The sequence below is a fragment of the Dendrobium catenatum genome, unplaced genomic scaffold (genome assembly GCF_001605985.2).
Source record: "Dendrobium catenatum unplaced genomic scaffold, ASM160598v2 fragScaff_scaffold_156, whole genome shotgun sequence".
NCBI lineage: Eukaryota > Viridiplantae > Streptophyta > Magnoliopsida > Asparagales > Orchidaceae > Dendrobium > Dendrobium catenatum.
In genome coordinates, this window is record NW_021318618.1 from 5449634 (window position 1) to 5465344 (window position 15711).

The 15711-nt window shown below is 36.5% G+C and overlaps 2 protein-coding genes and 1 long non-coding RNA gene across 6 annotated transcripts; 2 read left to right on the forward strand and 1 right to left on the reverse strand.

Moving 5' to 3' along the window:
- Positions 1 to 7293: 7293 nt before the first annotated feature.
- LOC110113411 (pentatricopeptide repeat-containing protein At4g30700) lies at positions 7294 to 12790 on the forward strand. Of its 4 annotated transcripts, XR_003699704.1 has the most exons (4): positions 7294 to 9784; positions 10649 to 10856; positions 10958 to 11055; positions 12703 to 12790. XR_003699704.1 is itself a non-coding variant. In XM_028692169.1 (3 exons), exons 1-2 carry the CDS (start codon positions 7307 to 7309, stop codon positions 9779 to 9781), a joined length of 2277 nt encoding a protein of 758 aa, XP_028548002.1. In that variant the 5' UTR covers positions 7294 to 7306; the 3' UTR covers positions 9782 to 9784; positions 12703 to 12790. The 4 variants fall into 4 exon arrangements, 3 of the variants coding, with proteins under 3 accessions (XP_028548002.1, XP_028547998.1, XP_020701655.2); XM_028692169.1 differs by lacking the exons at positions 10649 to 10856; positions 10958 to 11055 and having other exon boundaries at positions 7294 to 8144; positions 8343 to 9784; XM_028692165.1 differs by lacking the exons at positions 10649 to 10856; positions 10958 to 11055.
- LOC110113412 (AUGMIN subunit 8) lies at positions 9767 to 14842 on the reverse strand. Its single transcript, XM_020845997.2, has 7 exons — positions 13690 to 14842; positions 13152 to 13271; positions 12683 to 12799; positions 12422 to 12511; positions 10772 to 10879; positions 10217 to 10268; positions 9767 to 9874 (listed from the first exon to the last, which is right to left on the reverse strand). Exons 1-7 carry the CDS (start codon positions 14809 to 14811, stop codon positions 9861 to 9863), a joined length of 1623 nt encoding a protein of 540 aa, XP_020701656.1. The 5' UTR covers positions 14812 to 14842; the 3' UTR covers positions 9767 to 9860.
- Positions 14559 to 15267, forward strand: LOC114578744. Its single transcript, XR_003699706.1, has 2 exons — positions 14559 to 14699; positions 14818 to 15267. It is a non-coding gene; the product is annotated as an uncharacterized LOC114578744 (long non-coding RNA).
- Positions 15268 to 15711: the final 444 nt, after the last annotated feature.

Consider the following 15711-nt stretch of genomic DNA (forward strand, 5'->3'; position numbering starts at 1 on the left):
AGCTCGCTGAAATCGGAGTTTGGGTGCTCCCAAAATTAATTTTTGAAGTTTCCAACTAGCTTTTGCCTCGAGATTCGTGCCCGATCAAACTAATTTTTTGATGATGTATCAAATACCAATAAATAATATTTAAAAGTATTATAAAGAAAGTAAAAATTATAAATTATATTTAAATATCATATTTTCATTTATTAAATCTTCTTCATTCTTAAAAACATAAAAGTGAAAGTTCTAAAAAAATAATGAAAATTTTAAAATTATTCATATAAATTTTAAGCTAGAAAACTAATTTAAAAGAAGATAGAGTAAATTTTATAATATATTTTTTCATTAAAAATAACATAATTCTATTTGATAATAGATTTTTTAATAAATTTAAATTTTTATATTGAAAAAAGTTTTTTATATTCAAATTTAAATACTCATGATATTTCAAAAAAAAAAAAAAATAGTTTCATTATTTTTATAGAGTAAAAATTTTAATATTATACATTTTAAGTATAAGTTATATTTTGTTTACTTTTTCTATATAATACTTTTTAAATATTAAAAAATTGTTTAAATCACTTGAATATGTCAAATGATTTGATGCATTCAAAACTGGCCAAATCATTTGGCGGATTTAGAGTGCTCGGAACAATTTGACAAATTTGCTCATTTTTAAATTTTTTTTAATAATTACATTTTTTTACTTAATTATATTTTAAACACGTCCCTTTTTAAATTTAATCTAATATTAATAGGTTTACTACATTATGTAATTTGAATTGAGATAGAGATTTACAGATCTTAGCGCACACAAAAAAAAAAAAATCAAATTTTTACATTATCAATTTTTACTGCATCAATATTGTTAAACTAATTATTTTAAAATAATCAATAAATTTTTCCATAAATTAGTTTCAAATTAATGTAATTATCGACATATTAATCTAGCAAATATAATTATTGCTACAATAATTTAAATTTAATAATTTTCTTAAGTAATATCCCAGTTAAATTATGATTTAAATTACTTTAATTTAACTATTCATAACTAAATTTTAATTTAAACAAATAATGAATAAATTAATTAAGAATTTTTTTCTCTTTGGCTTAGTCATTCCAAGGAGAACAATTGGCTAAGCTAGTGATGTGGTGGATTGACAAAAGAATTAGATCTACTAGAAGGAAAACCCAAATATGGAAAACAAACCAAGTTCAAGGCTCAAAATATCATCGTATTCATCCTCCTTTCCTACTACAATACTAACATATATAAACTAGCCATAGAACATTCTAGACAAACATGTAATAACAAGATAAGCTATTCCTAATGAGAACTTTAGCTAAGATGTTCCACGTCATACTCCCATGACGAGGCGTGTCATTGATATAGAGGTAGGTACGTAGAAAACACAAGCAATCTCGTGGGTCGAAGATTTTGTATCTTCGAGAATTAGCATATCTTCCTTGGTACTTGGATTTTAGAATATTACTCAACGTGCAGTGCAATCACTTCCAAAAGTAATTTTTTTTTTTTTTTTTGTGAGGAACCGCTCCGTTTCGCAGCGAGTAAGACCTAGCAGGCAACCAACACCATTTACCCGGGCTAACACTTAAGGTTGTCACGGCCGCCTAAGGGATTCGATACCGGGACCTAGGCTTTGCCCAGCCGAGCTCCCCCCACTCGAGCTAAGCCGCTGTGGGTAACATTAGTAGTTCATTGCACTTAACTGACTGACTGACTGAGCAACATATCATTACGCACCGCCAAAATAAGATCAATATTGCGAAGAAAATCAACTTGTTGGGTAACAATAAAATCCTAGAGCTCTGCACAGGTCTCAAAAACAAATAGCTCATTCATCGATTCAAATATCTCCAATCCCATATCTACCGGCTCACCATGACTTTCATTAAATTGAGAAATCTTGCAGAAAATTAGAAAGATTTCGGAGGAAAACATGTAGACAAGAAGCAGAAAGAACCGAAGAATTGTCTTGCAGTGCACTTTCCATAAGTTCAGCAGCCTCTTGCTTTAAAGAAACCAAGGATGCCACCTTTCTCTCACATGCTAATATGAGCCTCCCACAACATAATGTATTTGCAAAGACCAAAATCTCCCCTAAAATATCCACAGATAATGAATCATTTGAACTTCCAAAGCCAGTCTAACAAGCCCAAAATCAGGCACCTTAGCCTTCATATCATCTCAAAGAAGAATATTGGAGGGCTTTAAATCTCAATGAATAAAACTTTGATGACCCGAACTACCTTGGCTACATCCAGGGCAATGTTCAATCTCTTGTTCGACTCCAAGCAATAGCGAAGCCGTGAAATTAAGGCTATGTTTGGATGGCTTTTTTATTGTTTCTTAAAATGGCTTTTTAATACAAAAATTAAAATTTCTTTACTAAAAAGCTGCTTTAAGAAGCAGTAAAAAAGCCGTCCCAAACGAAGCCTAAGTTTTTTATGTCTGACTTTTGTGAGAAATGTAATCTCTGATTTGGATTCATTCAAACCCTTAGATACCATCACGCAACTCCATTCTTTTAAGAGCAATGTTAGTGCCATCGTGTAGCTCACCCTTGTAAACTGTACCAAATCCTTCTCTGCCGATAACATTTTCTTTGCTGAAGTTGTTGGTTACATTCCTCAAGACTTGGTTCAAAATCCCATGTTTTCAGCTTCAATTTCTTGCACATCACTAGGAGCATTCCTTGCTTACCTATAGTTCTCCCTTTTGGCTGCTCCCATATTTGTGCTTGGTTATGCTGCCACCATAATCTTTACTGTGTCTGAATCTGAACCAAAGTGGTCGAAGTCAAACCATGGGAGGTCGGGCTCGACGCCAAACATGGGATCACGGGTCTAGTCACGAGAGTACGCGAAGGCGGAATCGAAAACGTGTGTTTCGACAATAGCAGAGGCAGCTACTTCGTCGGGTTTCAGATCGCAATCATGTTGTCCGTCTCTCTCTGCCGGAACAACCAAATCATGTTCAATTATGCTTTATAGATCAAAGAGTTGCTCGTCGGGGTTTAGATCCCGGGTTGCGTGTTGGAACATAGGGGAGTTGAGAATGAAGGCGGCGATTTGATTGCAGATTGAGTGATTGGGTAGGAGACTGCAGGAGTGGACTAGGAGCAAGAGCCGAAGCGGAGTGTGGGACGAGGTGTGCGCGATTGCAGGAGCAACCCCATTAGGACGTGTGGGCATGGTCGTAGGTCGGTGATCAGTCATGGGATCAGGCCATTGGAGTGGAAGTTCGCGAATGAGCATAGTGGGGTAGAATCGTACTGGAGCCGGGCCCATCACACGAAGAGGAGTGAAGGCACAAGTATGGTAGCCGACATTCTTCATATTCTCTTTATAGAAGAGCCGAAATTAGACAATAAATCATCTATTCAATCAATTCATACATCCAGTTGATCGCCGTAAACCGCTCATATTCTTCGACGTCGATCGTCGTCGACCACCCATCTTCTTCAGCGGCAACTATCATCGACCACCCATCTTATTCGGCGTCGGTCTTTGTCAACCACCCATTTTCTTTAGCTTTGATCGTCATCGATAATCCATCAGCTTCGTCAGTTCGTCATTCTTTACAACAACTCATGAAATGGATATGCGGAAGAATTGGATATGCTATAAGGGACACCAAAATCTGAGAAGCAAATCAAGCTCAAGGCTCAAAATATCATCATATTCATCATCCTTTCCTACTACAATACTAGCACATGTAAACTAGTCATATAACATTCAATACTTTTTATGTAACAAATATGTACCAACTAGATAAGTTATTCTTGATGAAAACTTTAACTAAGATGTTCCACATCAGCTAGGCTGCCCCTCTTCCAATATCAGAGTCAGTGGTTTTCTTAGCAATTTCTTAGCAAACGACTAGGAATATTCCGTTTTTTTTTTTTCGATTCATTTTCATGTAAAAAACTTTTAAATATAGAGCAAAACTTGGAGAGGGGAGGGGTATAAGCTAAGTACAAATTTTTAAAATAAAATCGTATAAAATTTTTTTACGTGAAAATGAAACGAAAATAATAATAATAATAATAATATCATAAGCCTTTTTTTAGGACATTTAGATCAATTAAGGCAGAGTCATACACACATCGCATATACAAGACTCAAACTTTAGACCTCTTAGGCTTCGTTTAAGACGGTTTTCTTCTTGCTTTCTAAAACAACTTTCTAGCACAAATTTTTTTTGAATTTGAAAATTTTGTACTAAAACTCTATTTCAAGAAACAGTATGAAAGCTATCCCAAACGAAATCTTAGTTGGTTGCCGCAATGACTGCGAACTGGCTTTCTTGCAGAGGACATGGGGGGCCTAAGCCGGCTGTTTACCTAACAAATGGAGCGAAAAAAAAAATATGTCTGGATTTATTTATAGATCATTTGATTAAATTAATGTTATCTTTGGTTTAATTTAACGGTTTAAGTTAATGTTCATTTTTTTGCGTTATATATTACTCTATTTACATATCTAACAATTAAAACTTTAATATTACATAAATATCACCCATAGTTTACTTTCATATCAAATATGGATGGCAGGAATGAAATATATGGGTAATGAGAATGAAATATGAGTGACATATTTGATATTAAAATAATATAAGGTAGTATGTATGTAATATTAAAGTTTTAGATGTTAGATATGTAAATAGAATAGTATAAAGTGGTATGTATGTAAATCTCCCTTTAAAAATTTGTCTGATAAACTGGTGAAATATGTGTTGAGGGAGAAGACGTGAGTGAGAACTGCATGGCTTATACGTTAGCGTTTTAGAAATTGGCATACTAGTGTGATTTGTACCCTTTGTTGGAGTTGATAGGTGCTTAATTATCAGCTGTGTCAGTAGCATGATAGGAGAGACTATTACGCATACTCCTATGACCTATCATATGAAGACACATGAATTTTCTCTCTGTGACTAATGATGTTATCAAGTTGCTCAAACCCATTCATGTGCACACTAAACTTGCGAAGAGTAGCAGCCAAGAGAGCTCATTATTGATGTGGCCAAGAGAACTTGCTATTGGAACTCATGAGAGAGTTTGCAAAATGAAGCTCTCTCATCCTCAATGTAGAACTCATCAAGAGAACTTGACCAAGTACTTGAACATCAATCAACCAACAAAACTTGTGACATTTTTACGGCCGGCAAGCACCCTTTAAACCTTGTGAAATACGATTACTTATATTACTCAAATATAGTCATTTCTATGTGACAGAATAACAGTAAGTGTTAGGTTTTGATTTAGTTTTAGGTTAAGTTGTTCCGCAAGACATCACACTGTAGGTTGATGTATTTACGGGGAAATTAAATAAAGCTTTAAAATGTGTTCCTCCTAAAAACATGTTCTCCCCCCCCTCTCTCTCTCTTCCTCAAGAAGCTTCTTCTTCGTCGAGAAAAAAATTCAAACAAGTGATATCAAATCAAGGTGGAGGGATCAAGGGGAAGAAAGGAAGTGCTTTTTGTATTAAAAAAAGAGAGCTGGAGTGGAGGTGTAAGCGGATTTGGTTGGTTTCCCATGGTTGCGCTTGAGAATGGGCGCATGCGAGCATAGGAGGTTTGGTCGTCGCAGGTGGCTGAGTCGAGCGCACAGGGTGCGCATGTCGCAGGCGGGGGCGGCGTGATCAGTCGGGATGGTATCAAGAAGCACATTCGCATGCATGAGTCGGGACGAGTGGTCGTAGATCGCGTGCTAGCATGCAGGTGCTAGGCCAGAGCAGATCTTGCGTGAACATGTGAGAGAACATGGCGTACATGGGCATTGGGCCAAGCGTGCAACCACAGTTTTTGTTTGACCATTACATTTTCGTTGTTTTAAGAAAAATTTTGGATTAAGAAAGTATTTTCTACAACATATTTCAATGAAGGCAAATTCAAACACACATTTCATACGCAAGACTCGAACCTAAGACCTCTTAGTTGATAACCTAAGCTTCCAACCATAGGCGGAGGCAGGGGGGCCAGAGGGGGCACGTGCCCCCCCTAAAAAAAATTCAGATGAGTCGCAGTGTGCCGTTTGCAAAGAGTCTTTTGAGACGGCGGAAGTGGCCAAGCAGCTTCCTTGCACGCATGTATTCCACAAGGACTGCATTTTGCCATGGCTTGGAACTCCAACTCTTGTCCAATTTTCCGATACGAGCTCCGAAAGGATGATCAGGACTATGAGCAGCGAAAGAGTGATAGGAACGAAGCGCCAACGTCGACTGTGGAGATGGAGATTGCGGGTTCTGGCGGTTCAAGTGGGTGATGGAAGCAAAAGAAAACAGAACAAATAAAATTTTCTGTTCACTAGATATCTCACGGACCAACAAAACAAAAACTTTCTTGTTCACGGGCAGAAGAAGATAAAAAAAAGTGCAAAAAAAAAACTTCTGTCTTTTACGGAGAACAAAACAGAGAGAGCGTACACAATTTTGTTTCTTCGCGATACTAATACAGGCAAACAAAAAAAAAACAGTTTTTAAAACTGTCTAGTAATAAAAATAAAATAAACTAAACTCAAACAACGCATCGTTTGGTTTGAAAAAATTCAACTGTGGGACACCTGCGGGATCTGAGGAGCAGAATGCCAATGGGCAACGGTGTTTCAGGGGATTAGGATATCGCTGCCATGGCCTTTCAGGAGATTAGGGTCTCAAGCTGATGCCAACAGTGCAGGGGATGCGCAAGGTAGTGCGAGTGGGAATGATGAAACTTCGTGGTTATATTTTCTAGGTTATTTACTAATGTATTATTCCATTTTCAACTTCCACAATTAACAGAGATTGAGGTTTCTGTATATGCTCACTTTTTGGCTCTTTTAGAAGGCTTTGGTTGTAGAGAATTGAGATTCATTAGATGCTAGTGCAGTTAATAAAATGCATGGTATGACAAATGTAGCTCAAAGAAAGTGGTTGTTTTTTAAAAAAAAAAGTCGCAAACGGAACTATTTTAATGTATTTTAACTTTTCATATCAGACAACAAACATAACTATTTTAATTTAGGCTCCCTCTGAATAAAATTTCTGGCTCCGCCACTGCTTCCAACCAACAGATCAAGATGAGCTGGGTATTTATATGCCACCTAACCTCAGGTCTATATCATCAATGCATATATTTGAAAAATATATATTTTGTTTGAAATAAGATAATATTAATATTTTTGTTTGATTTAAAATTTTGTGTGCTATATGAATAAATATAAAATTTTAAATATAAGATACGTAAATATATAAATTTTTAGACTTTAGTAGTTTATATTTGTAAATTCCTCTTTCATTTAAGATAACAAATTAGAGACGCATGCTTAAAAAAAAAAAGAATAAATTTGGAAGGCCAACTTCCCGCGTTTTGCCGTTACAATTTGTCTCCAAGTCAACAATTTTGTCCACTTTTTTTATGAATGGCTACATGCCTGGTACAACTCCCCACTCCGGCGGAGACCGAAGGGCCTACTACCTCCGGCTTATCGCCGCCGCCTCTTCCCTCTTTCATCTCCGCCAAATCCTTTCCCACGCCATCATTTCCGGCCACCACCCTGACCTGCCCACTACTACTAAGCTCATCCACCGCCACTCCGACCTCTCCAAACCGCCTTCCTCCGCTCTTCCTCTCGCGCTTTTCAATTCTCATCCCCAACCTGATCTCTTCCTCCTCAACGTTCTTCTACGCTCCCTTCCCGCGGCCTCCGCCCTCTCCCTCTTCTCCAACCTCCCCCAACGTCATCCCCATCTCCGCCCGGACAGCTTCACTTTCTCCTTCGCCCTTTCCGCCGCGGCTTCTCTTTCTTCTCCTTCCACCGGCCGCGCTCTTCATGGCCAAATCATCTTGGCTGGCGGCCTTGACACAGATCGTTTTATCGGGTCCGCACTGACCGATTTCTACTTCAAGTTTATGCAGATCTCCAATGCCGAGAAGGTGTTCGATCAAATTCCCCATCCGGATACAGTTTCGTGGAACTCCCGCATTTCAGGGCTTGTCCGCTGCTGCTCTTTCCTCAGAGCGGTAAGGGCCTTTGGGCGGATGGTAGCGCTTGGAAATTGCGTTGATTCTACAACTCTGGCTGTTGTTCTCCCAGCCACGGCTGAGCTCCAGGATCTTATTTTGGGGAGATCCATGCATTGCTTAGGGTTGAAAACAGGTATGGAAGATCAACCCCATGTTGTCACCGGACTCTTATCATTGTACTCCAAATGTGATGATATCCCTGCTGCGGAAATCATCTTTGAGGAGATTGACCAGCCTGATATTATTCACTGCAACGTGATGATTTCTGGCTATTCTTCCACTGGTTGTATTCGATCTTCAGTTGATTTATTCAGGGATTTGCAGTTTTCAGGTTGGCGGCCAAATTCCAGCACGCTTGTGGCTCTGATCCCTGTAACTGATCCATTTGGCCATGAGTGCCTCTGTAGAGAAATTCATGGGTTTTTGGTCAAGACTAGGCTCGATCTGGATTTGTTGGTATCCACTGCCCTCACCACTGTTTATAGTAAACTAAATGATATTGAATCAGCAAGGAAGGTTTTTGATGCAATGTCTGAAAAGAGCTTGGCGTCATGGAATGCTATGATATCAGGCTATGCACAGAATGGCTTGACAGAGTTTGCAATCTCCCTCTTCCAAGATATGCAATCACTCAATTTTAAGCCTAACCCTGTCACAGCTGCCAGTATCCTCTCAGCCTGTGCGCAGCTTGGAGCTCTTACATTGGGGAAATGGATCCACCAAATAATAATCCATGAGGATCTCGAGTTAAATGTCTATGTATGCACTGCACTGATCGACATGTATGCAAAATGTGGGAACATTGTTGAAGCTCAGAGGATATTTAACGGCATGGCTGAAAAAAATGTAGTTTCCTGGAATGCAATGATATCTGGCTACGGTCTTCATGGTTATGGTCATGAAGCTTTAAGGCTCTTCAGTGAGATGCTTTCTGCACAAATTTCTCCAACTTCTACCACATTTCTTTCAGTCCTTCATGCTTGTAGCCATGGTGGATTAGTGGAAGAGGGCCATGATATCTTCCTATCGATGGCCCGCAATTATGGAGTATGTCCGCGGGCTGAGCACTATGCATGTATGGTTGATCTCCTAGGTCGTGCTGGCCGGCTCATTGAGGCCCTGGATTTCATAAGAACGGCTCCTAAGGATGTTGGCCCTGGTGTCTGGGGTGCTTTCCTTGGTGCTTGCAAGGTCCATAAGGTGACTAGCCTTGCAAAGTTGGCCTCAAAAAAGCTGTTTGAGCTTGAACCAGAAAATGCTGGTTACTATGTTCTACTCTCCAACATTTACTCAGCCAGCCATAACTTCCTGGAGGCCGCAGCAGTGAGAGAGGCGGCCAAGAGAAAAAATCTTGCCAAGCTGCCTGGTTGCACTATAATTGAGGTGAATGATGTTGTTCATAGCTTTACGGCTGGTGATAGATCTCACCCTCAAACCTTAGCCATCTACTCCATGTTGGAGAGTTTGCTAGGCAAGATAGTGGAGGCTGGGTACCAAGCAGAGACACAAGCAGTTTTGTATGATGTGGAGGAAGAAGAGAAGGAACAAATGATAAAGATTCACAGTGAGAAGCTTGCTATTGCGTTTGGTCTCATCAATGCAAAGTCGGAAAGTGAGATTAGAATAATCAAGAATCTCAGAGTATGCTTAGATTGTCACAACTGGACCAAGTTCATATCCGTGGTTACCAAGAGGGTGATTGTTGTCAGGGATGCTAGTAGGTTTCACCATTTCAGGGATGGCATGTGCTCTTGTCGGGACTACTGGTGAATGGTAATATTCTCTTTCCTTTTGCAATTGAATTACCTCAGGTGCCTCATAATGCATCTTTTTTTAATTCAAGCTCGATTCAAAAACATGGAGCTGGTTTGAATTTAAACGTTAGGATAGTGTAAAATAATATAAGCTCAGTAGACGCCTAGCTAAAAGATTAGAGATGCTGAACTAAAGACACTTGATTCCTTTTCTTTATCTGAACTAATTTTAATATTCATTCTGTCTGTATACAGGAAGTATACAATCAAAGAATATAAGCTTTCAGCCTTGTACAAAGGTTTAATTTAAGGGAAAAAAAAAAAAACACTAAAGAAAATCTGATGACAATTTTATATTCTGGTACCCACGTGTTTTCCTTGATTGCAAGTTGTTATCTAGAAGCAAATCACGTTTGAAGATTTGCTTCCATTTAAAGATTTGATTACTTACATAGAACCTGGCCCAGCTGCATTATGTGTGCTCTGAGGCTGGAATTATGTACCTGAAATATGGAAAATTATCAATTGATATTTTTTTAATTATCTAGAAAATTTTAGATGAATGTATCTGTAAATATTGATGTTTGTTGAAAACCCTAAACTATATATTTAATAATTGGCAATCTAGAGGACAAAATTGACGAGGATGTTATTGAACTAGGTAGTATATTTTGATCGTGAAATTAAGTAACATCCAGTTTCTGTTCAAATTGTGTTATATGCAGTATATCTTGTTACAGGATTAAATTTAATGGAATAATTTCATTTTTCATTCTAGAGGAAATTATTTTCGCATGTCTGTAAAGGGCTTAGGAGTAAAAAGTTTTTGGCAAAACTAGCTAGTCTAAAAATCCTGTACTGATCTAGTTTGAAACTTCTCAAGCTGTTTGAAAAGCAGACTATTTAAGGAGGCTCTAAATAGTTTGATATACCTGATCATTTTCAAAAAAAGAAAAGAAAAAGTGGCCATGCACATGTACTTGTACAAGGAGAGTTTACATCATACCTGCAGCTCTCCTGCAAAAACTAGTAGTTCAGTGCAGTCGTCAAGCATGGATCTTTCTTTTCTTGCAGAAGCCAAAACTTCGGAAGTAAGTGAACTTAGTTGGTCTACCTGTAATTTATGAAATCTAGGCATCACTCAAAAAATCAGTTAAAAACACCTAATTTATAGGTCTTTTTGTTATTACAGAACTATTGCTACATGATCAACAGCCCCAAAGGATGGAAATCCTCACATGCTCATTATTTACCAAGAAATTCCTTATAATTAGCTACCCAAGACAGTAGGTATTGTATTGCTTCGACTCCCTGAGATATAAATATTAAATTCCCATAATATTTGCATATATTTCGTTTCCTATAATAGATTGTATGAATTTTCATGAGAAAATTTATCAAAATGGTCCGTTAACTCTTTATAAATGATCAAAATGATCCCCAATTATTTTAAAGGACAATTTTAATCTCTCAAATCATTAAAAAAAGAATCAAAATATTCACATGGTGAGACTATTTTAGTTCTTTTTAAGAAGTTGAGGGATTAAAATGATCATTTTTTATTTGTCATAAATAGTCAATGGACTATTTCAATCCTTTTCTCATATTTTCATATATGCATTCTCATTTAGAAATAATAAGGGATATGTAAACTGTTTCAATACCAAGAAAGAAAATATTTCATCTTCTGCCCTTTTATTTCTATATTATATTCTTTCTATAAAAATGCTTTCCATATGAACATTTAAGATCTACATATATGTTTATTTAGTACTTTTACATTTGCAAAGGCTGTATCAGATACAAGGTAACAAGCTTGAAAGCTTCATGGGCATAATTCAGAAACAACATTTTTATAGTAATAGAACTTAGAACTATCAATGAAATAATTTCCGCTTTATCTAGCTTGAATAGAGCTGCTGAAGTAGGTTAGTCTAATGCAGGTAAAACGTGGTCTTAACTTTGTCCAAGAATTGATAGTTTAGAAGAATAGATACATAGATTTCTTTGAGGTGAGAAGGCTACTACTGGATGGATGACCTATACCGAATACAAAATAGAGTTGGAGTTATTATTTGACATTTTTATATATACAAATTCTCTTTTCCATCCATTGCTCATCATCCACTTCCATATAACAAATCTCAAAAAAAATTTAAGAGAAAAATAATTCCAAAATAGCATGTTAGATTACACCATGAACAGTGATTTTTGTAGCAAGGGCTATAAGCATCAATCAAAATGAAGAACAACATGCCACAAACTATCTCAAAATAAAAAGAGAAAACGCAACACAGAGGCACCAAAATGCTATGTTATTTGGCATCAGTCAAGTTTTTGGCCATAGGATAAGGGAAGAGATGTGATCCGCAAAAAATCACAAAAGTCATAAATCATAATTGTAGATTAAAAAATGAACACTTATCAGCCTTTTTCAAATCAAGTATAAATTAAGACTTCATTTGGGACAGCTTTTGTACTGCTTTTTAAAATAGCTTTTTTAGTACAAAATTTTCTTTTTCAAAAAAATTTTATACTAAAAATCTACTTTATAAAGCAGTATGAAAGCTATCCCAAATGAAGCTTAAATGTATTCCCATCTTCAAATCCTTGAGACAAACCCTACAGAGAAGTAAGATATTAGGTAAATATTCACCTTAGATGACAAATAACAAATTGAAGAACTTATTGCCTGCATTGCATCCACTGCTGAATTGATGGCATTTTTCAGGGCTTTTATATCCCCCTGAAAATAATGGGAAGTTAATATTAGGCAATATAATTCTTTATGATATTTCTCAAAAAAATCATATCGACAGTTCTTTCAAATATCATCATCCACAATCACTACTGGGTACTAAATGCTTTGTAAATACATTCCTCAAAAATACATCACAATTTATGGATATATTCATACCCTGGCTTCTCCTGTTACAGGAATCCATAATGTGCTCGCCTTTAGAGCTCTAGTTGTTCCAGATAATGAAAAATGATGTTCATTTTCAATAGCGGCCCAGTCTTCAAGGTATGTTATCTAAAACAAGATGATATTTTCTTTAGAACAATATAACATTTCTGGAATTAGAAGATAGTCATTTTGTTAATGAACTGATGCTAGACTAATTATGAGATATGCCAGCATAATTGCAATTTTTTATCTCAATGAAATAATGAGCCATTTTTATTTGGAAATACTTATGCAGATATAGATGTTAAGATTTTCAGCTTCAGTTAGTTTTAAACAATCTTCATTGAATAAGTTTCAGAAGAAAATAAAACAAAAAGCATATATTGCCTCTAAACCCGGCATTCTTTCACTGTATAAGCAATGCGCACATAAAAATATAAAATTCAATTATTTCATGGCAAACACATTAAGAACTTACCTGTTCAGTCAGAAGCATGTTCAGCTTCATATCTTGCTTCATGTGATGCTTATAAATTATTTTCTTAACGAAAGGATCGCATAATTCTGAAGAAACATTCTCCATATCGTAAAGTTTAGTCTGTTTCATGCAATGAAAAAGGAGAAATCATACTGACTTCAGGGTTAGGGTTTATAAAAAAGTACCAAATTACATAAATGGAAATAAATAAAGGATGCTATGCAGTACTTTAATCTGAAAGGAAAGAAGGAAATAGACATCCTATCATCACTTTGAACAACTTTATGTTTAGAATATAATGGTAGTTGTATTCTAGTATAGGAGAAACTTAAAAAGTAGAAAAGAGCCGTTGAATCAACTTTGATTCACAGAAAAGCTAGCATAATCTAAATGATTCCAATGCAACAAAGAAGTTTCTTAATAAGATGAACTGTCTCATAGTATTTATTCTATGCAGATTTAGGTGAAGTTTGACAATATCAATGCAGTAATTTCATGAATAAATCAGCATTTAGAATATATGGTTTTAAGGTTTTACCTCTGCTCTTATTCGTTGCACAGATAAAACATCCTCAGTTAGAGCATTCACAAAGCGCCATTGCAAGTATCTGTTATACAACATACGTAGTTGATGAGCACCTTCGATGCGTTTAGTACCTTGTTTTCCTCTCCTCACTTCAACAGTAGGACATTCTCCACTTTTTGTGCTGTTAGATGTGAAGGAAGGACTACTAATCTGTTTCAGTGTAGGGTGTGGTGCAGATAAAGTCTTGTTCAGAGGGAAAACATGATAAGATCCTGATGTAGGTGACGAACTTCTCCAACTTGCTTTTCTCACCTGCAAAGCCTTTTCAGAAGAGCATAAACGGGGAGAAGACAAACTCATACAAGATTCATGTTTTGACTGCCCATTACAATCAAGAGTTACTCTTCTTTCAACCTTACTTTTCAATTGTTTGTGCCCTTTATCAGAACCATGAGAATCATGAATACTTCCATGTAAAATCCCTCTAGATGGTGTAATCAAAGAGTTGAACTTTGAACTATTAGCAGATATCATTCTACTTCTCAAACCAAGTCCCGGGTCCTGCTCCACTGTTCTTCCATGCAAATCGTCCAAAGGTCTAGAATTCTCAGAGAGATCAGAAGTTCTCCTACTCTGAGAAGGAATCCATTTCCTCTCAGGAATTCTACTCTGAAGAGGAGTAGAATTCAAACCAAATGATGAAGACAGAGTCTTCATTGCAGGCCAAAGTCCATCAGAAGTTCTTACAGCTAACAAATGTGTCACTGAATCATATGTAGGAGTGGAAGGTCTTAAGGATTTGGAAGAGGGTGTCAAAGGTCTGGAACAAACAGATAGAGAATTCGAAGGCCTTATTCTGTCAGCAGACTTAGATCTCCTTGGCAGCTTCAGCTCTTGTTCATTTGATTTGGGATTAAAAGTTGGAGATTGGGATCGTCGAGGAACAACCTGAATGGAAAGAGAAGCTTTTGATGTCTTGTATCCAGACGAAGCTTCTCTTGTCCTAAAATTGCAAACCAAAGGTACGCCATTTCTCTTCTCACACAGTCCTATCTTTGGTCTTTTGGTCTCTTCCAACTGATCTGGTTTCTGTGGAATCCCGGCCCTGGAATGCCTCGCTCTACACCCATCCATTCAAAGACCACAACGAAAGTTAATTTTTGCACAAATAATATCGCAATGCAAGACTCCATTGTAGCTACATAGCATGGATTCCATAGAGAAAAACCAAAATTAAGAGAAAGAGGAGAAGAAAGAAGGAGAAAAGGAGCTGCAAGTTGGCAGAAGCGTTCGTTCAGAAAGGGGAGAGTGCAGAGAAGAGCTTAATGTCATTTTATGATCTGTCTTTACTGATAAAAAGATAAATTTTGCCTGTCTGTCTCATGTCCTCCTCACGAGAATGCCATGGTCGGGTGGGTTCCTTACTCCTTACACTCGTGCTCTGCAGCGAAGATGAATTAAATGGACTGGAGATGAAGGAAAGCGTCAGTCTGTTATGGATAATTGTTATTTATCTTTTTTTTTTAATAAATATTTTGTCAAATACTATATAATCTTCTTAAGGGTTTGTTTGATTGATTTTTTAAGTAAGTTAATTTAAGATAAGTAAGATGATAAGTTAAGCCTCTCTCTCTCTCTTAAAATTTAAAGGTTGATCGCATTAGATAAAGAATTTTATTGCTCATAATAAAAATAGCACTACATCATAATTTTTTTAATGAAGAAAATAAAATATGTTCTAGACTAAGTATTTTGAATTTTATATGAATATTCCTTTATTATAAAATTAATGAATCATTAAACTTGCTAAACTTGCTAATATATTATCCCATATGAATTAGGGGTATAAACTAGTCAAATTGACTCATGAATCATCTCAAACTCGGCTTGAAAAATGACTCTTGAGCTAAATTTGATGAACTAACAAGCCAAGTTGAGCTAACTCTAACTCAATTCTAAGTACAAATTATTTAAACATGTTTAACATTTATATTTATATCTAAAAAAAAAATGTTTAACATTTATATCTCTCAT